This window comes from Mustela putorius, unplaced genomic scaffold, assembly GCF_011764305.1.
Source record: "Mustela putorius furo isolate JIRA1106 unplaced genomic scaffold, ASM1176430v1.1 tig00000275_pilon_pilon_pilon, whole genome shotgun sequence".
NCBI lineage: Eukaryota > Metazoa > Chordata > Mammalia > Carnivora > Mustelidae > Mustela > Mustela putorius.
This window is the reverse complement of record NW_025421341.1, coordinates 27,134,553-27,160,458: the sequence shown is the minus strand read 5'-3', so window position 1 is coordinate 27,160,458 and position 25,906 is coordinate 27,134,553. Positions and strand designations below refer to the sequence as shown.

The following is a 25,906-nucleotide window of genomic DNA, read 5'->3' as shown; positions in this document are numbered from 1 at the left end:
AACACCACATCGCTATCCAGTCTCTGCGCTTGGGACAGCCTTTGGAATGGGGAAGGCAGTGGGACATACATACCAAAGATGGGGAAGCGATGAGGAGCCTCGGACAACTGACTGCCAGGGCCTGGCTGGTGGTCATGCCCGCTGGCGGTCATGACCTCTCTCAGAAGTGAGCCTTAGGGTCAGGTGCAGTAGGGAGTCACTGCACGAGGGGGAGACATTGAGGAGCATTAAGCAGGGGAGGATAGAATAGTCGGTTTCTGGGTTTTTGAGCTTACTGTGCCACTGTGTGGAGTTTGAGGGGACAAGGCTGAAACTGAGGCGTCCCAGTTAAGAGTCTGTTTCAGGACCCCAGTGTGACACTGAAATGCTGGGGTAGCGCTGGAGAAGAGGTGTTGGCTTTGACAGCTCTCTGGGTGGCAGACTTGATGTCTCGTTGGATGTGGGTGTTTTATAGAGAATGGGGTGAAGGCGGCTTCCAGATTTTTAGCCAGGATGATGGGGGTGAGTAGTCAGCTACGCTCTAAGACAGGAAAGATGTGATGTAGAGGGAAAAGTGATGAGGTGAGTACTATAGTTGGGTACGTGGACGTAAACCTCAGGGTTTCGTGGGAGTGTAGGGTTGGGAGTTCTCTGACATAGGGGTTAGTGGGAACTACAGCTGTGACCGGCCTCAACTAGGGAGAGCAGGTAGACTGAGAAGAGCAGAGAGCCAAGGTCATATTCCCTGGGAATACCAGTATTTAAGGGAGATTCAGAGACTGGGAGCCCATGAGGGAGACGGAGGCAGAAGGGGCAAAGTGGGAGGAGAGCCAGCCAGGTCACTGTGACCGTGGAGGCCGGAGAGACAGTGAGTTTCATGCAGGGGTGAGTCACAGGGCCAGGTGCAGTGGGGAGAGGATGAGGTCAGGCCTGGAGAATGACCTTGGGAAGCAGCAGTTAGCAGCTGGTGCTGAGCAAGGGAAGCCCTTTCCGTGCCGTATGCCGTGTGCCATGGTGGGTCATCAGTGTGGGCTGATTTTTAGAGAAGGATCTGAGGAAAGTCGTAGAACTGCTAAAAGTGTTTTGTTGTGTCTACTTGTTTTGGTTTTAGAGTTAAAGGCTAAGAAGCCTTGAGTGTGTGTTAAAGGGCCAGGAAGGAAAAAGCCGGTGGAAAGGATGGGCTCTCTGCCCAAGCAGTTCACTCAGCAGTAGGCAGATGGCGAGGGCGGCAGGGTTAGGCTCTCCCAGGTCTTTGCCATCAGCTGGGGGCTGTTCTGAATACCGTAGTAGGAGTAGATGTCAGTGTTCGCGTATTCCTCCTTCTGGAAATTTTATAGGTATATCATGGTGGTGTGCAGACACGGTTATAACCAGAAACCATAAAGCACAAATAGTTTCTCCAATGGTTGCACTTTGTCTCTCTAGGGATGCTTTTTGTGGCTCCCAGTTCAAGGGTAGACTCTGTGATTGTAGAACAGCGTATAAAAACTCACAGCTGTTCAGTGCAAAGGGGCAGTGCGAACCCAGTGTGTCATTTGTTAACAATTGATCTATCTATTTTCCACCCAATACAGATCAGTATATGTACGAATGTACAATGATCTATATAATAATACATTTATACTGTCCCCAGTGTGTATGTATGTATATATCTGTGTAAATGTACACACACAATATACTGTATATATTAATGCATACATATACACATACTTACATATACTTACATATTTTTGTACTTCGCAATATCAAGATGGAAAGCAAGGAATCAGTATTCCTGTGTGTGTGTGTGTGTGTGTGTGTATAACAGTTCTTAATGCCCATGTTCCTTAGCGTCTTAAGAACTTTTCAGTTAACATTGATCAATAGAATTCTTAGTGTTTTTTCTTTAGAGTTTTGTCTTCTTGGTTTTATCTTGAAGCTGATTTTTTCATTAAAAAGCATATACTTTTTTTTTCCTACTTATAAAGTATTACATACTTTATTTCCAAATACTTGTATTTAAAAAATACAAGAATATTAAAAGAAGCAAGCCACTCACAGTCTCTGAATTTCCCTTTTTTGTGTGTGTTCTCTATGGCATGTGTATAATTTCCCCCTTACGTTGCTGAGGTTCTCAATGCCTTATTTTCACTGCAGCTGAGAATTCTCTTAACGGACCTTTGCAGTCTTGCTTCATGTGTGTCATCCTGGGAATACTCAGTGTAGCCAAGGGAGCAGAATTAGCAAGATGCCTCCTTTGCAGTAGAGGGAGAGGGACCACAAAGCTTGCACTTGTGCAGGAAGAACTGAACAAAAACGCCATGCTGATGGGCAACACCTTTCTTCCGTCTGGCCCCCAACAGAGATCGTGGCCTGAGGAAGAGTCTGAAGAAGGAAGCAATTCCCTATTACTCTGTTACAGCTAATCTTGAGTCCCTACTCTGGTGATAGCTAGTCTTGGATTTTACTTTGTTTTGAAAGTTAAGTTCCTGTTTTTAAAACCATAACTGTGTTCTTACTGCATATGTTTACTTTTAGGAATTTCATGTTTCTGAGGATTTTAATAAAATGAACTTTATCAAGACCTACCCAGGTAATTATAATACAAACACATACTTGCATACACATGCGTATAGATAGACACAAAACGAGAGCTCTGTCTCTTGTGATCAGAATTAGGTTTTCACATTAACTTTGTAGATGTGTTTCCCCCAATTATAGAGGATGCTGTCAACTCTTCAGGGTCATTTACCATCCTTTACCTGCTGATCAGTGTTTAAATTTGCATTAACTAGTCCATTGGGTGCATTATCAGATTTAATTTAACCATTCTTCTATTTTTGAGCTTATGTACTGCTTCCGTTTTTTGATAACACACACTAATATATATGACATTGTGTGTGTGTCTGTGTGTGTGTATATATGTATGAGTGTATATTTCATATATACATACATAGTGTGTGCGTGTCCTTGACTCTGACTCTAATCCTGTAACCCTGGTTGCTTCTATTTAAGACAAATTCCTAAAAATGGAGTAACTGGGTTGAACATTAAAAAGTGTTTTAATGCTCCAGATTTATTTTGCAGTCTTCTCCCTGCATTAGCGTAAGCTTTTACAGGCCCATGAGTGGTGGTTGAGAGTATTAGCTCATCCAGCCTGTGCATCATTGCTCTTACAAATGTTTTTTGCCTGTTTAATGATCAAAATAGTTCTCAATTTATAAATTATTTAAGCTTCACTTAATGGCGATCATTTGTTAGGTTTGATGAATGTCTGTTCATGATTTTACCCCTGTACTCACAGAGTTGTAGTATTTCCTAATTAATTTATAAGAAAGTGTCCCTCGGTTGTTCCAAAACAACCTGTACAGCTGAGAGCAAGGTCAGAAGTTTCTCTGTTTAGCCTCTGACTTCATTCATCAGACTGGGCATTTATTAAACACTTGCTGCATGCCAGGTCCTACACTAGATGAAGTAGACCGACAGGTCACTGTCCCAGTGTGGCTTACAGTCAGCTGGAAATTTAACATTTCAGGAGTAATAGAATACTTTCCTCATTCTCAGCTATTATTTTGGAATACAGTACTCTATAAGTACTTTGTTTTTATAAATAATAAAAAGTTACACAAGCAGAAATTATTCCAGAAACAAAATGCTTACACTATATTTTTTTTAACTTCAGAAAATTTAAGTTCTCTTGTTTACAGTTCTGGTATTTTCTTTTTCTTTTCTTTTTTTAAGATTCATTTATTTCAGAGCAGTGCCTGAGCAGGGTTTGGGGCCATGGGGTGGGGCGTGCCGAGGGAGAGAAGCAGACCTCTCACTTCCCCAACCTGGGCTCCATCTCACTACCCTGAGATCACGACCTGAGCCAAGACCAAGAGTCAGTCGCTTAACCAACTGAGCCACCCAGGCACCCTTACAATGCCAGTGTTTTCTAAAAGGTCAAAGTACTGAAGTGATAGGCTATAGAAACACATTGCTCCTTTAAGAAAATACTACCTCCTTCCATATGGACCTTATTGATAGTACTAGCAAAGTAAAAATGTTCTCGAGTACAGAAAAAGGGGAAAAAAGGTCTGCTCTTTGATGCGTTATTGGAATCCCCCTTGAGCATCAGTCTTTAGTAACCTGCAGCTCACGATTGTCCATCAGGTGGGGAGACAGGGTGGCTGGGCCGTGGAAAGCCTGTTGGTGAGGTGGGTTAGGGCAGTTAGCTGAACGCTGCTCTCAGCGCACAGGTGTTTCCCTGGTACCTCTGTTCAGACTGAATCTCCCGGCTGAACAGCTGGAGAAGGTGGGGCTCGGTTCTGATCCAGAAGGTCCTGTTCCTTCACGAAGGGTGCCGACTTCCCTTTCTGTCCCTGCAGCTCATCAGAACCGGGTGTCTGCGATCATCTTCAGCCTGGCCGCCGAGTGGGTCATCAGCACCGGCCACGACAAGTGTGTCAGCTGGATGTGCACCCGCAGTGGCAACATGCTGGGGAGGCATTTCTTCACCTCCTGGGCTTCGTGCTTACAGTATCCTTCCAAGGGCTGGACCTCCTCCTGCCCAGCACCTCCTCGGCTCAGTAGTTGGCTTTGAGTATGCTCATAACCTGTCCGTTGAGATTCAAAGACCGAGTGACTCCTGTGTATTTCACTTGAAATGCAAGACTTCCCGTATCCGCTTTGCTTTGGTATAAAATTGGTGTATTAAAAATAAGAATTAGGTGAATTACTGTTCTTATTGGGAGGTACTATCCATTCTTAATACAAATTCTTGGAAACCTAAATCTCATTAATGCAAACCCCCACCCCCTATTCCTTTGCATTTCAAGGTAAAAGAAAAGACTTTTTTGTTGAATAAAGATAGAAAGGAACCGATCTTTTATTTGCTTATTGGCAGGTTCTGAAAGAGAATATAGTAAGGATTTGTGACCCTAGAGTTCATAAATGGGCTTATAGGAGTTTCATAGTTTGTGTGAATGTGTGGAGAGGGTTCATAATCCTTTCCATATTCTCAGAAGTGCCTCAGGATCCCCCAGAATGTTAATAAATTGCTGCTTTCACAGTTTTCTACCACTGTATGGAATTTGTTTCATGTAGAATTTGCCCTTGCTAGGGACTTCTCATGGTAGCTATGTATCTTAGTGACAGCAAGATCAAGGCTGTCAACAGGTGGATGCCCCACATGAGTTTCTTTTAGAGTTGGTTGTCTGGCATAGTAAATTCTTTTTTTTTTTTTTCCATTGCAAACCTCTATAAAAAAATGTTTGCTACAAATCAATGCACAGCATGAGATATTTAAAGTAAGCATTAAAACAGAATCAAATAAGGGAAATCAGAATCAGAATCAAATAAGGGAAAAATACTCAGATATTTAATTTGCTAATTAAGTGTTTCTGTTATGTGCTGGGCTTTTCATATGGACTGATAGAAAATGGCACAGAATCACAGAGTCATGGCCCAGCCTGTGTTGTTCCTTTTGACCTGTGTCTTGGAATCAAAGCAGTGGTTATCCTGATGTGTTTACACTGCCACTGGCCATAAAGGTCTATCTATGCCCATTAAGTGACTTAGAAAGTAATGAGTTGTTATCAATAGTTAGTATATTTTTCAAATTTAAATTTACCACTGCCCCAAATAGCTGTCTTTTGGATGATTAAACTCTCCACAGCAATTTAAAATAAACCATGCTTTTCATTTAAAGCTGCATCATCTAGGCCAAAGAAAGATGGGTGCGCATGTCATATTTGCTATCAGTTTTATATTATCTCCAGAGATCGTTCACAAAAAGCAATTTTGTTCCAATTCTTTTTTGCTGTTTTCACTGTTATCCTACTTTTTTAAACTCTGTTATAATTCGATTATAATTACTTGTTTTCATGTCTCACTTCTCTGTCACTCCTTAATCTTTTTAACTCCTAATTCCTAGGGCATTGATTACAATAGTTGTAGGTACTCCGTGAATTCTTGTTAAATGAACGAATGTTAATTTTCCCAAGAAAATTTACCAGCTTGAAAGCTTGTTTTCTTAAATATGTACATAATGCCTGAATTTCATTTGAGTACTTCCTGTCTCATAGTTTTATGCTTAGGTCTTTAAAATGCACGTTTTTCTGTTTGATGACTTCTAGATGGATTATGTTGCATATCCTTGACTGCTTCTCTACAGATATGATTTTGATACTCAGTATGCTTTTGTTGGTGATTATTCCGGACAGATCACACTTCTGAAGCTGGAACAGAGCTCCTGTTCAGTCATTACGACCCTCAAAGGTCATGAAGGTAGGCTTTGTGATCACCCACAGGTTTTTCTCCTAATTTGGGCATCCAGACTCAGTTCTCAGCCCTGCAGCTTGGTGAATGATCCACTCTTCTGACCTGTCAGTTTCAGTTTGATTGGCCAGATGTGGGATTTGGATCTGAAAGACTGAAAGCGAAGTGAAGATAGGGTGTTGAGCTGGGTTTCATGTCATCAAAATCCTTTCCAGATTGCTCATGGGGGTAATACTTTCTTTTTGTTTGCCTTTTTAAGTTATTTTCAGAAGGTCTTTGAAAATTTCTTGTAAGTGGTGAGAACTTTAGAAGATTTTTTTGAGGTGGGGTTCGCTTTCTGGGATACCGAACAAGACCTGATAGAGCAATACAGTTAGGAGAAATGTCTGGGCTGGTTCTGCCTCTGCTCAGTTAGGGACTGAGGGGAAAGAATGGGTGGAATTTTACTCTTTTTCCAGCGCAGTTGGCCAGGTTCTGTGGAAGGGTTTTAAAACTCATTTGGCTGTATTGGGTAACAAATTAGAAGTTTTGCCACTGTTTGGTTTAGATCGAAGAATTGGGGATTTGTTCAAAAAGTTAATGATGAACTTGTTTTTGAAAACAGTGTTTTTAGTATAACAAGTTGAATGTACCCTGTGCTTCCTAGCTGATCTGTTTGGGTGAAATCGAGTGTGTCAGATCAGGGACCTTTTTGAGCAAAGGGGAGAGAGGAGAACAGCACGTTAGAATGTATTTGGGCAGGAAAGCACAGCCCCTGAGGAAACCACTTGTGTTCATGACTAATGATCTCATGATCCCCAGGCTCACAAGTATTCTGTGTTGCTAAGGACAGACCGGGTTCTGGTAACTGCTTCATGGTGTTTATAGCAAAGCCCCATGTTTATCTGCTGTAAGGCCTCTCGCTGAAGTGTATGAGCACAGGCTTAAATTTATGCATAATTGTTCCCTGAAGGCAGTTTTGCAGAACACTTTTCTTTTCACGTACGTTAAGTTTCTGTGAGAAACTAGTTACTGTTTGCTTTTGAATATGATTTCATCAGTTTTCTCTATAACCACCAAAAATATTATTAACTTGTGTGATGGGTTCTGTTTTATTAAGTTTATTAATAATTTTTCAAGATAGGCAGTAATCAGTAGAATAATGAAGAGAGAAATCTGTTGAGAGAGAAATAGATTAGAGAGCTGTAGAAAGAAAGATTTCCCAAGGATATTGAATCTGATAAGTTCGCCCAACAGAGAATGTAAATTGTGAAGTTTGGACTTTTTTACGTAAATTCTTTGGCATAATTGTGTGGTATACCTACAGACTATTTTTTTTCTGAGACCCTCAATTTAATTTTCTTAAACATGCATCGTAAGGTAAAACATCTGCAAGGTTGGAGACCTGGAATAATCTAGATTTTTAGATTACCCAGGTTGACCACAATAATCTTCACTGTCTTTTCTCATTAAATAGCGTTAGGTTTTTATATATATATACATACATATGTGTGTGTGTGTATATATATATATATATGTATATGGCTATTGTATAATTTTTTTTGATACAGAATGAAAAATATTTCTTTGAACATCTTTGTGTCCAAAGTAGTTTGATGTCCAACCAAAGATCATTATCTTACAAGTCTGGGGGATGGATGTGTTCTGTCTTCTCAGCGACTCATGATCAAGTATTGAATGACCTTTCACACAGCAAAGAGACGTTTTGACTTCGGGGCTCAGCTGGTCCTTGTTCAGTCCAGCTGTGCAGCTGGAAGGCTGTACCTAACCTCGCCCTCTCTCTGCCCTGTAGGAAGCATCGCCTGCCTCTGGTGGGACCCTATTCAGCGGTTACTCTTCTCAGGAGCCTCTGACAACAGCATCATCATGTGGGACATCGGGGGACGGAAAGGCCGCACGCTCTTGCTGCAAGGCCATCAGTGCGTGACTGTTTGTGGGGGTGGGGACAGAATCAGAGTCTGCGGGGGCGGGAGGGCAGCTTTCGTAGTCTGCTCCTGCTTTCTCAAACCCCATCTGTTAAGACAGCCACTTACTGGGGCTCACTCAGTCCCTTTTAAGTGCTCTTCTGTGAGTCCTGACTGACTGATGTTGTAGAACAAAAACAGAGCCCAGGGTCGTCTTCCTTCTTAGTCCAAAGAGCACTTGCCACCTGCCTCTCCCGAGGAGTCACCCTGTTGAGCTACCTGCTGGGGGGGGGCTGTTGAGGAGGTTCCGGTGAGACTTTGACCGTGGAAGATGGCGTGGAATGCCGTGCTGAGCCTGTCTTGAACTGGAGGCCCTATTTGTTCTTTTATTCTGAAATGTCACAGGTGGGTGTGGTTTGACACAGTCAGCTGAGCTAGGACAGTGTAATACCCAGGCTCTTGCCTTCTGGTTTTGAGAGGGAAGGGGCACTGGCCTTTCCTCCCCATTGGTTAGCCTGTTGCTGCTTACCGTAAGCAGAATCACATTGAAAATTAGCCAAGGAAAGATTCTTTTTTTTTTTTTAGATTTTCTTTATTTATTAGACAGAGAGAGATTGAGAGAGCGTGCAGAAGCAGGAGGAGAGGCAGAGGCGGGGAGAGAGAGAGGCAGATTGCCTGCTGAGCAGGGAGCCTGATGCGAGGCTTGATCCCAGGATCCTGGGATCATGACCTGAGCCGAAGGCAGAGTCTTAACTGACCAAGCCCCTCAGGTGCCCCAGGAAAGATGCTTCACACAAGTCTGCAGGGCAGGAGATTGCTTTGTAGGGGATCCAGAAAGGAGTCTGACAAGCACATGGGAAGGAGGCAGATTTCGTTCCATCATTGTGTGTGCATGTGTGTGCACGAGTGAGCGCACGGGCAAGTGTGTGTGTCAGTTGTCTCTGGCGTCTCATCACCTATTCCTATGGGTTGTGTCCCAGTAAGGGAGTCACCCCTCCTTTGTTCTTTGTTATGAGCAGGTAGGTGAGTCTCGTATACCTGAAAAGGCATGGACTACAGCGACTGGTCCTGAAAACAGAGCCATCGTCCTATCTGTGGCCTGCAGTTCTGAGGGACTGACTTCAAAGTAGTTTTTATTTCATAGAAGCGACTATGCTGTGTAATAAGTTACAGAACGCTGATCCAAGTTTAGACTAGAAGCTAGGAAATTATACCAAATTGTCATTTTATCATTGACATAAATGTTTCTCCACATTAAGACAAGTGACCGATGTGTGTTGTTTACAGTGACAGAGTGCAGTCGCTGTGTTACCTTCAGCTCACAAGGCAGCTGGTCTCCTGTTCCTCGGATGGTGGGATTGCAGTGTGGAACATGGACGTTAGCAGAGAGGAGGTAAGAGAAGGAGCAGGGCGAGGCTGATGTGGAGAGGTCCCCGAGGACCTGGCTTCTGGGCTTCCCACCCTGCGGGCTCTCAATGCTGACCAGGTCACAGACAGCCCCAGCCCCTCTCCCTTGTACTTACTGATTATTATCTGACAAGGTCCTGCCTGTCAGTTTGTCCCTTGTCCTCTCCCCACGTCGGAGTTTCCGCAGTGACAGGCCTTGCCCACAGATTGAGGATGTGGGCTGCTTTCAGTCTGCAGACGTGCACTGAGAACACGCCCGAGACCGTTCCCCGTGTTGCCTGAGGTGCACGGTGTGCAGCCCCAGGAAGCACTGTGGCGGCCCCATGGCATCCCTGTTCCCCGATGCTCTGGGATGCTTGCTGTGACTAGTGCCTGGGACCTTGCCAGGAGCCTCATGTTTTCCTGGGAAAGAATATCTCTGACCTCTGCTTTATTTTCCAGTGAGCACATGTTGACATATTGTTCTTTTTAGGAGACCTGTGTTCTAATTTGCTGGGGCCACTAACTAGTTGTGAAACCTTGTTCAGAGGAATGTCATTGTCTCTCTGAGTGTCAGTTCCACTCTCCTTCAGTAGGATCGTTCAATGACACAATTTCTAAAACCTCTTCTAATTCTTGAGGCAGATTCACTGATTGTCTAAACAACCTCGCCATCTTCTTTTAAATTGAGAAATAATTGACATATATCTTTATGTGAACTTCAGGTATGAAAATAGCAATTCGGCATTCTTAGGTATTGGACCGTAATCCCACGGTGAGCCCGGTTAGCATCCAGCACCACCCATCATTTCAAAACTTTAATTTCTTGTATTGAAGAACGTGCACTCCATAACCGTGTAATCTTGACGGTGGGAATCTTGCTTTTAGTTTGCAACTTTTTTTTTTTTTTTCTAAAAAAATTTATCAAGGGTAAGAGTAGTGGATTGAAATCTAAGTGGGTAGGCCCTTAGACCCCCAGATTCTTGGGTCCCCTTTTGACCCCTTCACTCCTTTCCCCCACCTCCATACTTCTCCTCTAGCAGCCACCAGTCTGTTCTCTTATCCATGGGCAACTTGGTCGTTTTTTCTCTTTTACATAATGCTGCAGTGAACATTCTTGACCTTGTCATTGTGTGATTGTTCATTTATTTCAGACAGATTTCTGAAAATAGACCTCTGGGACAAGGAGATGTCTTAAGGCTTTTTATAGATGGTGTCAGCTGACTTCCAGGCAGGATTTCCATTCTCATGTCTGCCAGCATGGTTATTATCTGTCTTTTCCAACCTGGGATGTAAATAGCAGAAGAGTTGCCTCTTTGTGGCCTCAGAAGAGATTTTAGAGTGTGAGGAATGAGGGCTTACAGTTGAACTTCAGACATCTTCTGAGCCCCTACAGGGTGGCTCATAGGTCTGGAGGCAGGTGCATCTGCCTCATAGAGGATTGTGGCACTGCATGGCACTACACACGGGCTGTGTGACGTCACCAAGGTCCTGCAGAGGCCCCGTGTGCCCCTCGAAGCAGACTCTGGGCATGGGTGCACTGTTTCCACCCCACTCTGCACCCATCTGCTTTGTGGGGCCTCCTGATTACTTGGGAGTCTCGTTTTCACCAAATAAACCTGCATCTTAGGCATACCACAGAAATAGTAATCAAGGCGACATTACTCATTTTCAGGTTTTATGGCTACCATGCTCATTACGCAGATTCTTGCCTGCTTTTTGTAGGCTGGTAATCTCATGAAGGAAATACACTAACCTATACATAAATAATAAAATGAAGTCCATATGTGGAGAAATAATGATCACTAGCTTTTCTAGTTACTTTGTAAGATGAGATAAGTGTAGGAAATCTGGATTACCTGTGTGCAGCAAGATATTTTGGTAAGTCTTAAGGTAATTCATTAAATCATATAACATTGGCTTAATATTAATTATGGACACTTTGCTTACAAAGATTTACTGTAGCTGTGTTTTACAATAGCTGCTAGATTCACGTGTCAAGAACAACTAGTACACTGTTCGGTTTCCTGAGCTCTTGGTCTCTTTGTTTTGATTTTGTTGAGAACACAGCTAACGCAGAAGCTGTGTTCCCTGGTTCACGTGGGAAGGTACCCCCTGGGGCCAGTGTGGCTGGTGGTTCCCCTAAGGGCTTACCCACTTGGATTTCAATCCACTGTTCTTATCCTTAGTAAATTCTTTTAGGAAAGAATGACAAAATAAAGCACGATTCCACCTCCCCTTCAAGATTACACAATTATCGAGTTTATCTGTATGTCTAGGGAAAGAAAATACAGTGCCATCACTCAGGCCACTTCCTGTGTAGGTGGTTCTCTCTTTAATTGTTTATGGAAGATTACCCAGGATCACTTGCGTGCTGGCTGGTAGCACATCGCGCTCGACTAGCTTCTCTCCCAGTAGTTGACAATGTTGGTGGGGAACCAAATTATGTCAAAAAGATGCATTATTCAGGCACCTGGGTTTCAGCTCAGGTCATGATGCCAGCGTTCTGAAATCAAGCCCCACATTAGGGTCCATACTTAGTATGGAATCTGCTTGAGATTTTCTCTCCCTCTCCCTCTGCCCCTCCCCCATGCACTATATCTGTCTTTCTCTAAAGTAAATCAATAAATCTTTTAAAAATGCATTATTTTTAGTATTTTTTTTTTAAAGCAGCTTAGTATGGCACAAAGGGAAATAGTCTGTGATCTATAAGGTTCTGGCTCTGAGTTAGGGTTTGTACAATTTGTAGGACTTCCTTAGGCAAAGGCATAGAGAATTAGTCCTAGATTCTCTAGGCCCACAGTGCTTGCTTGGAATTTCTTTCTGAGTCACCTGGAGATGCTGATTTGGGCAGTTGTTTCCCTGCCAGATCATAATTAGAAGGGCTCCTTTTTGGAGATAGGCATGAAATATAAATGAGCAAGTAATCATTAGAATGGATCCTCTTTAAAAGAGAACTTTTAAACTAGTAGATCCCAGGGTGTGTGATGGCACGCATTAGTGTGTGTGGTATACGTTAGTACAGTGTGCATTCTTGCCCAGCCGGTGATGGTGGTGCAAGGGACTATTCTTGTGTCATCTTTGAGCAGAATTCCTGAGTAATATTCCCTTTTGCTCTTCTTAGGAGAAGAGTTTTTCCTCTGCAGGGAGTAAGCACATAACCGGCTGCTTCCTGACAGCCTAGAGCATAGCAGTGATGGGTATTTCTTGCAGTAAACTGTTCCAGAAAGCCCGTTTCTTTCTGATGTTTTTGGTTTGTTACCTCAGACTACTTCAGGCTTCCCCTTCTTCCTTCGAGCCGCTCTCTCCTGCAGCTCAGCGAAGTAATATTCTTTCCAAAACCCCTAGACAGAGCGACGCTCCTGAGGGCAGGGACCCGGTTCCGTTGGCGGTGCCACCCCAGAGCCGCCGGTGGAGACCTCACAGGCCCCCCCCAGCAGAGGCCCACGTGTGGCAGCTGTGTGGAGTGTGGCCGACAGGCACCGGGGCTCAGGCTGCGGCCACTGCGTCTCCCGGGGTCAGAGCCCCGGTTCGTCTGCGGCACAGTGAGGACGGTGTTGCCTGTGTGCCCTGTGGTTGTGTGGAGAATTGGGAGAAATAAGGCACAGCCGATCTCCGCACCCGGCCGGCACGTGCGTGACGCTTCACTTACCGGGCGCCCTGTGAGCACTTCACCAGGGTTCACTCACACCTTCCTCACGCCCTGAACACGTCTCGTGCTCTGTTGCACGTGCGTGTGCTGCTGTGGGCATCCGGCCGGGGGGGGGGTCCCAGCCATGAGACCAGGCCATGGCCCCTGCGTGCCCTCCCCTGTGCCGCTGGCGGCAGGGCCCTCCGTGGGGGCCGGGGTGCTCAAGCACTGTTCCCAGACCTCCATCCGCCTTCCACGGACCACAGAAGCAGAGGTGGTTCTGCAGCCGGACGGTGCTCTTCCTCGCCGAGGTGCCCGTCCCTGTTGCTCTGTCCGTCCTGCCAGCACGCCTCCGCTGTTGAAAGGGACCTCGCTTCTGTCTCAGCACATTTCCTGCGATTTGTGAGTGTTCCCCCTGCCCCCACCAAGAAGCCCCTTTGTCATGGCTGTCATGTGTAGAAATCTTTCTGGTGACATCGCTAAAATAAGAAGTAGGAAAGCCAAAAGTTCTGATGCAATAGGAAGCAAAATAAGGAAGGAAGGGCACCGGTGCTTGAAGCCCCCAGAAGTCCGGGTTTGAGTGTTGAAAGCCCTCTGTCTCTCCTGCCTGTGTTAGAAGGGTCGGTGTGATGCGGTGTGTGTGCTCTCCCAGCATTGTCTCCCCTTACCGCGGATATTTTTCTTTTGTGTCCCGATTTCAAGATCAAAAAAGGATTATTTTGTCATAGTCTTTGGTTTAATTGATACAAATGCTTGTTTTTCTGTTTGTGCACCTATAGAATGATAAGTGATTGAGGTTGAATAGTAACTTTGAATGGTTTCATCTTGTAATAGGGTACAATTTGGTTTTGGGTTTTTTTTTTTTTTTTTAAAGATTTTATTTATTTGAGGGAGAGAGAGAGAGAAAGCAGGAGTGGGGGAGCGGTAGAAGCAGACTCGCCATTGAATGACGTGGGGCTGGATCCCAGGACCCTGAGATCATGACCTGAGCCCAAGGCAGATGCTTAACTAACTGAGCCACCCAGGTGCCCCTAATCGGGTACAATTTGTAATGGTTTGTTTAGAGAAATATTTTCTCAGCTCTTTTTAAAGTAATGCTGAGACTTTAGTCATCCTCTTTTAATAAAAATTCATCAGGAACCTAGTCTGTGACAGGCTGTCCCTACACAAAGATGGGTGAGCCCGGTGAATAACAGGTTAGTGGCAGAAAGGAAATGGGCAGAAGGGATGACAGCACAGAGAGGCCAGTGCTGGGGCAGAGGTCTGAGGGTGGTGTGAGACACAGGAGCTCCCAGGAGCTGGGGGCAGGCGGGGTGGGGGTGGGGGTGGCAAATCTGTCTGACACAAGATATACCCGGAAGAATGCTCCTGTTGGCCACCCTGTGACCTCGCAAGACTTCCCAAGTGGTAGTTCACTAGATTCTGTAAGAAAGGGGCTTTCACTCAACTGGATATAGATATTAAACAATATCTGTCACAATATCTGTCACATGTCTCTACATGAAGACAACCCTTAGGAGTTCACAGTGAAAACTGAATTACTCCTTCCTGTCTATATACATTAAAAATGGAACAATCTTTTTTTTTTTTTAATTTATTCGACAGACAGAGATCACAAGTAGGCAGAGAGGCAGGCATAGAGAGAGGGGGAAGCTCCCCGCTGAGCAGAGAGCCTGATGTGGGGCTCAATCCCACAACTCTGGGATCATGACTGAGCCAAAGGCAGAGGCCTTAACCCACTGAACCACCGAGATGCCCCCAAAATGGAACAATCTTGTCAACATTGCTAAAATGATAGATATTATGGAAAATACATAATATTGAATATGGCAAAAGCTAAAATGAGGAAGTTTTTTAAAAAATGCTAACAACCCAGCAAGGTCTGAAACTGTGGTATTAACCCTGAGAAATCCTAATAAACAAGGAGATGTTCCAGTGATGGCTTTGACTTTCTTCTCCCCCAGGCTCCTCAGTGGTTAGAGAGTGATTCTTGCCAGAAATGCGAGCAGCCCTTTTTCTGGAATATAAAGCAGATGTGGGATACAAAGACACTGGGGTTGAGACAGGTGAGTAGCCAGTGTTGAACTCTTACTGGATTAATCATGTATCTTGTTCTTTGTGGTAATTATTTGTCATTTTGTTTGCAATCATACTTTATTCTGTAAGTGCTGTGAACTCCTGCGTTTCTGAGATCACGATCTCTGTGTAACAGACCATGAGTAGGGCTCTCCCGGTGCAGCAAGATTATTACCCAAGTGTTCCGTCACTTGTCCAGTGTTGGAAAAGCATGGATGCACAGAAAACACTGAGAGCCTATTTGCAAATACATGAAAGATCCTTCAGTCTAGGAGTGTGGCTTGTTCAAGTCAGTGTTCCGTGCTAACCACGCTCAGAATGAGAATGAAGCAGGTCATGTGGTTGTAAACCTTATGCTTTCACTGTTTGTTAAAAATGTAACAATTTGGCCCTCACTGGAGTACTGTGACACTTAAGAATTTTAAATTATTCACAGATTGTTCCATATAAGGGTGCCTGGTGTACCTGGAACATTTTTATTAAGCATGTTTCTGGTACACTCTCTCTCTCTCCTTTTTTTTTTTTTTTTTTTTTTTTTTTTTTTTTGATAAGAGAAACATGTCCCAAATAGCCTATAGATTTCAAAGACTCCCTTATCACTAGGTATTCATGTAATTCTAAAGTTCTACAAAAAACATATTTCTACAGCAACCTTGAAGGTAGTCCACTCAGATTGAATATGAATTCATTATGAATTGATGCAGGTAAGTAATGAAGAATGCTGATTTTATTTTGTGCCTCTGTGAGGGATTGGCCTAAAGTTTGTGTGTGTTAATAAACTTTCTTTAGTGTCACTTACAAAGCTACTCCCCACAAGGTCTGCTATGAGACTGGCAGGCAGTGCAGGGGTGATCTTAGCATTCCTATAACATTCTGATGCTCAGAAATGGAACTCGAGTTCTGAGTTCCATGGTTAGACTGCTTCCTGCAATGCATGTCTGCTGGTAACTAGTGCATTGTAATTGGTGGGCGAGATAATCCCTACCTCTAAACGTAAAGACATTAATTTCCATCTTACAAATTAACTACTAGAAGAGAGAGGAAAGGTATGGGTTACTAAATTTTTAGTGGTAAAAAAATATGACACAATTAATAACCGGACTGTTCTGAATGTTCGTAAAGCTTATTTCCAGAATCACAGTTTGAAGGATTAAAAGAGATGGTAAAACATGATTATGAATATTTATTTCTTAATGAGGTCATATTACTTTATTTGAAACCTTTTCTCTGACATAGGAATAGATTTTTTTTTTCCTGAAACCTCTAGTCATTTAAGCTCCTAAATGAACTTGAAGTTGGTTTTAATAGTGTTGTTTGTGGACCTCTAGACAGATAATATGAATGAATAAAAAGCAGTATTTGACCAATAAAACAAGGATCTTTGGAAATCCTTGACCAATGTTGACACTGTCTGCCCATTGTGTTAATGGTACGGTACGTTGAACAGGGCAATTATAATTCAGGGCGAATCTTCCCCACTCCCACCCTCCTGCCCTGAAGCGGAACAGGAGCGAAAGTTAAACTCCTCCTTTTCCTCCCTCTGGTGGTCCTGAAGCATCACTGCCGGAAATGTGGGCAGGCGGTGTGTGGGAAGTGCAGCAGCAAGCGCTCCAGCTACCCTGTCATGGGCTTCGAGTTCCAGGTCCGGGTGTGCGACTCCTGCTACGACTCCATCAAGGACGAGGAGTGAGTGTTTGTGGGTCTCCGTCTTACTAGGCACCTGCAGGGGGAGGACTGAGAAATGATGCCCTCCGTTCGTCTCTTCCCAGCTCCCTAAACGTTCCTGGGGAGGGCGTTCTGTCCTCGCTGTATGACCTTAGACAAATTTCTCCCCAGCACTCTGAGGCATAGTGTTGCTCAGACGAGTGGGGCTGCTGAGCGGCGGGACATCCCTGAGGCCCCTCCGGGTCAAGGCCAGCACACACCAGTGTGGTGGCAGAGGTTGCTGTCCCTCCAGTGTCCCAACCCTGGCTTCCATGGGTCTGGGAATTTCGTTTCCTTTGCCTTCTCTTTGAATCATCTTAGAAAGTGCTACATTGGCAGACCTTGGCCAAGGCCCAAGTGGAAAGGCTAGTCAGCATCACTGGGGTCAGTCCCTGTGTGCTCGTGACGAGGCCGGGGTTTGGGTGCAGGAGCAGAGTGAGAGCCGGTGCCCCGAGCTGCTCCTGGAGGACCCAGAGTCTTCAGGGGCCTGCCGCCTCCCTATGACGGTCTTGTCCATGGGGTAGGATCTCCCGTCGTGCAGTTCCTCTGCACAGTTAAGGCCCTCGTTCTATGTCTAGGAGTATACTAGCCTTTCCACTAAAAAAATAAAATCAGTTATCTGGAGAGTTTTGTCAGACCTTATGTAAAATAATCGTCAGCTTATCCTGCCTTTTGTCCTCTAATTATAAACAGTTTTCCGAACTGTAGCCACATTTTTAGGAATAAATTTTAACACTATCATTGTTACGTTGCAACAAAAACCTCTTCCCTTAGCTCTGGAAACAGGTGAGCTTTCAGCGGTCTCTTTTCTCTCTTCTCTTTGTTAGTCGGACTTCTCTAGCAACCTTTCATGAAGGAAAACATAACATTTCCCACATGTCCATGGACATTGCTCGGGGACTGATGGTGACCTGTGGGACCGACCGCGTCGTAAAGGTAGCCTGCTCAAGTGTCCCAAGGAGTGTCTGTGTGTGGAGTGCTCAGTGGCTGTGCTGTGGACAGATAGCTGCTGGGCTGGTTTCACTCTCTCGTCAGTGGGCTTGCCTTCCCTTTTCATGAGCAGCCATGCAGCCTGTAGCCGTGCAGCCGGTAGCAGCCGTGCAACCCTGAGGAACAAACTGCATGGTTGCGAGTGTCCCGCGTGCAGTGGCCCCTCCTTCCGGGGGGGTTTCTGGCCTCCCCAGTCAGTCAGGGCTTAGCCAGCCCCTCTGCTTGGTCATCCTTCCCCAGCTGGTGTTCCCCTTGGCCCAGACAGGTTTCCTAGTTGTAGGAAATAACCAGATGTTCTTTCACTAGATCCCTCAGGTCACTAACACAGAAACTAAAAGCCAGTGTTTCATACTGATTACCACTCCAGAGCTGTGAAACCATGACACACTTTATTTCATAATCTTTAAAAAAAAAAAAAATAGGGAATTTTCCCAATGGGCTTTTTATTAAAAAGTGAAATTAGATTTATAGTAAAACATCATTATTATGTCATTTTCGGATCTCAACACAAGCTTTTTTCAAATTTTAGTGCACTGAGGGGTTTCATCTATAGATCTTGAGAAGGTTTTGTAGTAAAAGAATGACAGATTGAGTTTCCCCTTTTCCGGTTAATAACTGTTTGGTGTGAGCTCTGTTTCTGGGCCCTGTGATGAGCGCAGCCTTCTCTAGCATGTTCTTTCTCTTGCAGATATGGGACATGACACCTGTGGTGGGCTGCAGTCTGGCAACTGGCTTTGCTCCACGTTGATCCAGGAGCTGGTCAAGGTCTGCACCTTCCCCGCGGCACCCTTCACCAACACAGCCCCTCCCCGTGGCTCCGTGGTCACGGTCACGTGAATGGATAGTAGCCACTAAAAAACAAAGCAACATTTTTAAAGAGAAAAAAATGTAAGGTGTGTTTGGGGGCCTTTGCGGAACTACCTGTAGGGACAAATATGGGAAAAAAGTTCATCTGTTGTGGTTCCCTGAGGAAAGGAATGACTTCAGTGAGACTTCCTCATGAGCCGTGAGCTCACGTGTGCTGAAGGAGTCATTCGGCAAATGAGAGTTTTAGAGGAAAAACCATTGAACAAAAGCGTTTAAGCAGTTCCAAGTGCAAACACCCTTCCCATAAGACTTGCCGGCCCTCCACGGGCTCCTGTGGCTCTGTTGTTAGAGCAGGGATTAGGAGAGGAGGACTTGCTGTCTCCCTCTTGAGGGGTGCAGGAGGACCCCAAGAACCCAGAGATCTCTCCTTCCTCACTGGCAGTATGTGAATATTCTCTGCACGTAGTGATTCTTCTTAAAGATCTCTGTTCTCGCTAGGTAGCACCCTTACCTGCACTCGGTGTCGGGAACGCTCCGTTTCCTCTTCCCAGCCAGCCGGTGTGCCAACCTTCCCCGTTGTTACCAAGTGAGCTGTGCAATTTCTGTATTAACCTAGGCAGCCCACATCCTTCCCTTTCCCCCAAATGTGCCCTGAAGACAAAATGTTTTTAATGGTGCTGTTAATGTGGGAGTCACACAAGCCGCCTGATATGCTGTCAGTAACGACTCTCGGAAAATGGAAAAACAGCCCTGCCAGCAGCATGACGATGAAGGGAGATGATCATCTGCTCCATGGAACAGCCCAGTCCTCCTAAAAAGACACATTCTATTTCTAGTCCCAAGATGGGCCCCTGCGATACTGTGGCAGTTTAATAATAATACACCTCAGAAAAGAACTCCAAAGCTTTTTAAACTATGTTGACTTTTCGTTGTAAGGAATATTATCAGCATCTCATAGAAGGAAATTACTAACCCAGAGCAGGAATTGTTAACCAGGTCCTGCACAGTAATTCCTAACTTGTAAATTGCTTTCATAGCAACTAGAGAATTCTCTTGTATCAAATGGCATTTTAAAAGTTTTTGGCCACTTAGTATCAGGATGGGGAAGAGAGAGGGAAAGGGAGAGCCTGTCTTTTAATATTCCAATATTTATTTCTTTGATTGTTTTTAACAATAGTACAGTACCTATTACTTTAGGGCTATGCAGATGAGTGGAGAGAGGCCTACTTTTCTTAAAGACAAATTTTAAATAGACAGCAACAGTATTTTTGTTAGTCTTCTAGTGGATATTGATTAAAAACTCAATACTGCGTCACTGTGTTGGGATCCTATCAAGACAGCATGGTGGTTTGCTGTGATATGAGGAAGGGATTAAATCTTTTTTTTTTAACAGCTGAGAGGGACTGTAATATTGAAGACAGGTAGTTAAGATGTCTTACTGGCCAAGTGACACACATAATAGGGAAAGGAGATCAGGTACCTCATTATTTAGAATAGTCTGCATTAAAAATTGACTTGCTTTCACAAATAAGACTGAAGGGTTTTGTTGCTCCATATGATTTTTGTGTTCTATCACCTGAAAAGGTGTTTGCTTTTTTAAAACTTTTTGTGAGCTCTTTGCAAAATGTATGATACTAAGACAGAAGGAAACTAGAGGGATGGGCTCTTACAGGGCAGTTTCGAGTGTTAGCTCTTGTTCAGTTAATGGTCCAGCTCATACAAAGGTGCTATCCTGGGGATTTCATGAAGTCCTGAAAGGAAAATTAGGATATGATCTGTTTCTTGCCATTTTGACAAGTACCGAACTGTGGTTTTTGTTTGCCTTTAACTTCTGTAAAATGTGATTTTATAATGTCTGTGGTAGACTGAGCACAATATCATGCTGTAGCTTTCAACCTTCTTTTATTTTAAAAACTGAATAAAAAACACAGTGTTCTATGGAGAATATATAAGGTTGTGAGAGCACCTCCTAAGGGATTAAGCTAATGTAAATCAAAGAGGAAAGGCATTATGTAAGGGACAATTAGAGAGGGGTATCGGCAAAAGGAAAGAACGTTTCAGTTAACTTTTCTCTCCACCAGAGCCTATTAGCACTTTTCATTTTAGGGACACACATAGCAGGCTTGTCTTGTCTCTACTGCACACTAGGGAGCAAATGGGTAATATTTTTTATAGAGGTTAGCAAAAATTATTTTCACAGTTCTGCTGACCGGACACAGAAGGAAGATCCAACTAGGTTTCTAGTTATTGCCTTATTTTGACTGCGTTACTCTTAAACGGGTCATTTAAAATAGCTCTTCAAGTAACAGTTCATGGTTTTTCCATTCCTGAATACTCACGCTAATTCCTATAACTAGGGATTAAGAAGCACAGAATGTTAGAGAAGATCCTTGTGTTTTAGATCTAGTATGTCTGTGATAAGGAAATGTCAGTTCTTCATTTGAGATGTATTCTCAAATTGCCCTCCTTTTTTTTTTTTTTTTTTAAACTGCAAATGACAGAAACACCCCCATGGCATTAGCTGGAAACAGATTATTCATTATACTGTAAATCTCTGTTTACAATGTCCTACTTTCTGTCCTGCTGCCTGGAGGATATGAACAAAAAATAGCTCTCTAGAACATGTCACTTGGTTCTCCCCTAAAGAATTCAATTTACTAGTACCTACATTTTTAAACTGTTGAAACTGGCCTAAATATGTTATAAATTCCATGGTGGCCCAGATCCAAGGAAATAACTTTCTGAATTGGGTTTCATTCAGTTACTTCCTACTTCCGTTACTGGATCTGGTGTCTTCTAAAGTGTAAGGAACCAGTTAACCAGTTATTAATGATAAACCATCTGCTCATTATAAACCTGAGGTTTAACAAATAAGTAATACATGCTCTATTTATTCAAGTGTCTATTGCTTAATTGTTAATTGTGAGCAGATTATTGAATGCCTACTCTATTTTCTGCAGTTTACTATATAGTAACTCCTTGTGCAATGAGTTTATATTAGAATACAATTTAAAGTGTTTTACTCTATAGCCTTTTTGACTGGGGAAGCAGAGGGCAGTGTCAATTAGTACATTTTGTCTTGTACTAGCTGTGTTTCTATAAGATATGGTGCCCCAGTGAATCCCAGAGAGTTAGAAAACTTTGTTCTTTGCTCCTGTTTGTGGGTTCTGTTTTTGTGGGTTTGGTTTTTTTTTTTTTTTTTTTTTGGAGAATATACATAATAAAATGTTCCTTGCTTGTTACTCTCTTGCTTGATTTAGCTTTTGTTATGTTTGATACGGACCCAGGGCAGTAATACTAGCCAGCCTGTATTTAGCACAATATGTTGCTGCTCTGCCAGCATTTTGCTGTTCCATCCTGGAGACACTTCAGGGGTGTTCCTGTCCCTGTTTTACAGAGGAGAAGCTAAGAAGATCCTGTCAGTCTGACTTGAAAGCACTTGCCTTCTCCATAATACACGTGCTAGCTTGTCATGGGTGCTTCCTGTAAGGGCTCGGGGTTAGGTATTATCATCTCTCTCCAAGTTTGTGAAGGCCCAGAGTCCAATTGCTCTGGATGTCTAGGCTCCCCGAGGTGCATGGGGACACACCGGCATCCGTGCCTTAGTTCTCCACATCAGCAAGCAGCTCCATCTTGTGAATAAACACGGGGTGCTTCTGACCCAGGAGAGCTGATTCCTCTGCTTCAGTGATAGGAAGTCGATTTCTTAGAAACCAGCATGGCAGTTCACTATGTGTCTTCAAAGACATATAGCTTTATTTAGTAAATAATATGTAATAAAACAATATGTAGTTTAAAAAGTGAAAATAAAAAGATAATACCAAAAAGTGTTAAAAAGATGTGCTTTAAGCCCTCTGTCCGAACCCCCCAGAGAAAACACTGTTAAACCTGGGCTGTTTGTCTTTCAGTGTTTTCGTTAAATGCATGCAGGCATATGTAACAAGACCCCTCTGGATAGAGTGTTAAGGTGCCATACTTTTACCCCTGCCAAGGTACTATGGATCCTTTGCCCACATCAACAAATAGAGCTCCACAGGAGCATTCACAGTTGTGGATGCGAGCGGTGTACAGCAGGACCTGTGCTGCGGGCTTTGAGGGTCAGCGAGGCTACGTGACTTGCTTTAGTCAGTGAAGTGCGGGCAGAAGCGTTTAATGGCTGGGGACAGGCTTAACCTCCATGGGTTTCCCACAGGGAACACAGAAGTGCATGTTGATAGAGAAGATCTGAAGCCTGACTGCCCTGGACCTGCAGTGGACTTTGCGTGGGAGATCAATAAATCTTTGTTGTTCTGATCCACTGAGGTTGGTGTGTGTGTGTACGTGTTCCTCTGTGTGTGTGTGTGTGTGTGTGTGTGTGTGCGCACGCGCATCACCTAGTTGGACCGCGGTATCTCATTGTTCTATTACATGGCTCAACTGTCAGTTATTTTACAAATAACATGTTAAAACTAGACCATATATTTTTAGAATATATGTAATTTTAATTAAAATACTTTCAGAAATGCTAAATTCAGCATGCTTGTATGTTCATCTTTGCCCACTTTTCCGATTATTTTCATAGGATAAATACTTCAACGTGGGAATTACTAGGTCAAAGAATATGCATATTTTAAGTTTTTTATTCTTACTGCTAGAATCTTCACCCTATTGCCAACACTTGAATTTTCTTCCTTTGACTAGGGAATAAAAAGGCACCTCTTAATGTCTTAACATGTGGAATTCCAGTTTATTAATTTACTGTAAGAATTCTATCTGCCAAGCAGATCATTTTTTCTTCTGTTTTTTTTTTTTTTTTTTTAAGATTTTTTTAGTTCTTAGAGGGCACAAGCAAGAGGGCAGAGGGAAATAGAATATCAAGTAGGCTCTGCACTGAGGGAAGAGCCTGATGTGGGGCCCAAGATTATGACCCAAAGGTTTCTGACCTGAGCAGAAACCAAGAGTTGGACGCTTAACCTGCTGCACCACCAGGTGCCCCCAGGCCACATACCTTTAGGACAGTCCACATAGAACCCAAATCACCATTGGAAGGTTGCTTAGCAGCCAAGATCACAGAGAAGTTGGCTGGATGACTGATGCCATCGTGACAGTCTGATGTGCTCATTGCCAAGGTTTCTGAACAGTGGAAACACATGAGCAAGTTGTTTCTGGACTTCCCTTTGTAGACTTCACCCAACTTACCACTGATTTTTAAAACACATGCTCAGATGAGCAGTTCAAGTATTAAGAGTTCCAGCCTTCCTTCTCTTCACTCCTTAGTTTCCGAATCTCCTTGGCTATACGTTCGATCTCTCTCTAAGTCTTTGCACTGTACATGCAAACTATCTCTCACAAAGCCCATTACATATTGGTACATGCAATTTCTCATGAAAGCAGAGAAACACATTCTGGGTCTACCTTCAGTGCTGTCATCTGTAGTGTAGAAGCAGGGACTGAGACAACCTTGCAGGTCAAACCCACGTGGGAGACTGAAGGTTCAAGATTGTTCTTTCTGACGTCAAGGCCCATGCTCCTTTTTGTTTTACCCGATCTGGCTCATTAATATTTGAAGAGTTTTAGATCCTGAGTTTTGATTTTCTGGAGAAAGCCACAGTGATAGACATTTCATTACAGCATTAGCAAGGCAGTGTGGTGTATTTTCGCACACCCAAGAGTTCCAGTAGAACTCTGACAGCCATGACATCTAATATCTTGCTGCAGGAGTCCTAGCAGCTGTTACTGTATGAAATGGATCTCAAGTTGCACATGTGTGCTGAAAACATGGGCGGGCTTGCGGATACAAACCTCGGTATGAGCCTATGGGCTCTACCTTCAAAATGTATCACAGCATGACCCCTTTGCACCACTGAGCTGCTATTACCATGGTCCATTACAGTGTTATCTGGATGATTCCATTAGCCTTTTTTGTTTTTAAGATTTTCCTTATTGGGGTGCCTGGGTGGCTCGGTCGTTAAGCATCTGTCTTCAGCTCAGGTCATGATCCCAGGGATCCTGGGATCGAGCCCTGCATCGGGCTCCCTGCTCAGTGGGAAGCCTGCTTCTCCCTCTCCCACTCCCCCTGCTTGTGTTCCCTGTCTTGCTGTGTCGTTCTCTGTCAAATAAAATCTTTTTAAAAAAGGATTTTATTTGATAATATTTATTTGATAATTTTTTTTAAGATTTATTTATTTATTTATTTGACAGAGAGAGAGAGAGAGATCAAGATCACAAGTAGGCAGAGAGACAGGCAGAAGGAGAGGAAAGGAAGCAGGTTCCCCGGTGAGCAGAGAGTCTGATGCAGGGCTCCATCCCAGGATCCTGGAACCACGACCTGAGCCGAAAGCAGAGGCTTTAACCCACTGAGCCACCCAGGCAGCCCAATAAATAAAATCTTATATATAAATAAATAAATAAATAAATAAATAAATAAATAAAATTCTACTACAGTATGAAGAGTGCCATGGAGACAAGAAAAAGCAGGTTTCTGCAGATGGAGAAGGCACGTGGGTAGGGGCCAGTTTGCCAGCTAGAGTGGGGTGATACAAGCTCAAAGAATTTGAAAAAGTTGAAGAAGATAGAGTGAAAATCAAGGAAAGAGGTCCCAGTTAGAGAAAACAGCTACACAAAATGCTGCAAGACTGGAGTGAGCTAGGGTGTGTCCGAGGAAAAGCAATGAGCCCAGAGCGACTATGCAGAGTGAGGGAAAGTGAGAGTTTTAGCACAGGTGTGAGAGAGCTCAGTGGGGGCAGGGTCATGGAGGTTTGGCAGGCCTTTGCAAAGACATTGGCTTTAACTAAGAGTGAGGTGGCAGCCATCCGAAGGCTGTATTATCTGACTTGCACCCTGGGAAGCTCACTCTGGCTGCTCTGCTGTGCGTACCCTGTAGAGGCGAGAATAGAAGCATGGAGGCTGCTGGAGAGGCTGTGGGGTAACCCAGGACAAATGACAGCAGCTCCCCCAGGGGCAGTGATGAAGTGGGTAAGAAGTGGTCATGTTCTGGACATATGGGAGCCAGCATGACTTCCTCCTGCCTTGGAGGGGAGGAGGTATGAGGGAAATCGTCAAGGGAACAGGGACTCCAAGGTTGGCCCCAAGCACCTGGAAGGGAGGAAGTGTTGTATATCTAGCTCAGAATTACTCCTGTCGATGCTGTGGAACTCTGGTCTAAATTTGCGCTAGAAAAATAACACAGCATATTCAGAACCGACCAAGG

At 43.9% G+C, this 25,906-nt stretch overlaps 1 protein-coding gene across 2 annotated transcripts in view; it reads left to right on the top strand.

The window, feature by feature from the left end:
• WDFY1 (WD repeat and FYVE domain containing 1) overlaps positions 1-21,207 on the top strand; it is a 42,351-nt gene extending 21,144 nt beyond the window's left edge. The window contains exons 4-12 of one of the 2 annotated variants that reach the window (XM_004762910.3): positions 2,497-2,551; positions 4,329-4,479; positions 6,116-6,228; positions 8,012-8,138; positions 9,411-9,516; positions 15,105-15,206; positions 16,772-16,902; positions 17,748-17,856; positions 18,599-21,207. In XM_004762910.3, coding sequence (XP_004762967.1) covers positions 2,497-2,551; positions 4,329-4,479; positions 6,116-6,228; positions 8,012-8,138; positions 9,411-9,516; positions 15,105-15,206; positions 16,772-16,902; positions 17,748-17,856; positions 18,599-18,658 — 954 coding nt within the window. In that variant the 3' untranslated portion in view covers positions 18,659-21,207. The remainder of the gene's footprint in view (positions 1-2,496; positions 2,552-4,328; positions 4,480-6,115; positions 6,229-8,011; positions 8,139-9,410; positions 9,517-15,104; positions 15,207-16,771; positions 16,903-17,747; positions 17,857-18,598) is intronic. The other variant, XM_013061572.2, reaches the window with a different exon arrangement.
• The last annotated feature ends 4,699 nt before the right edge of the window (positions 21,208-25,906 follow it).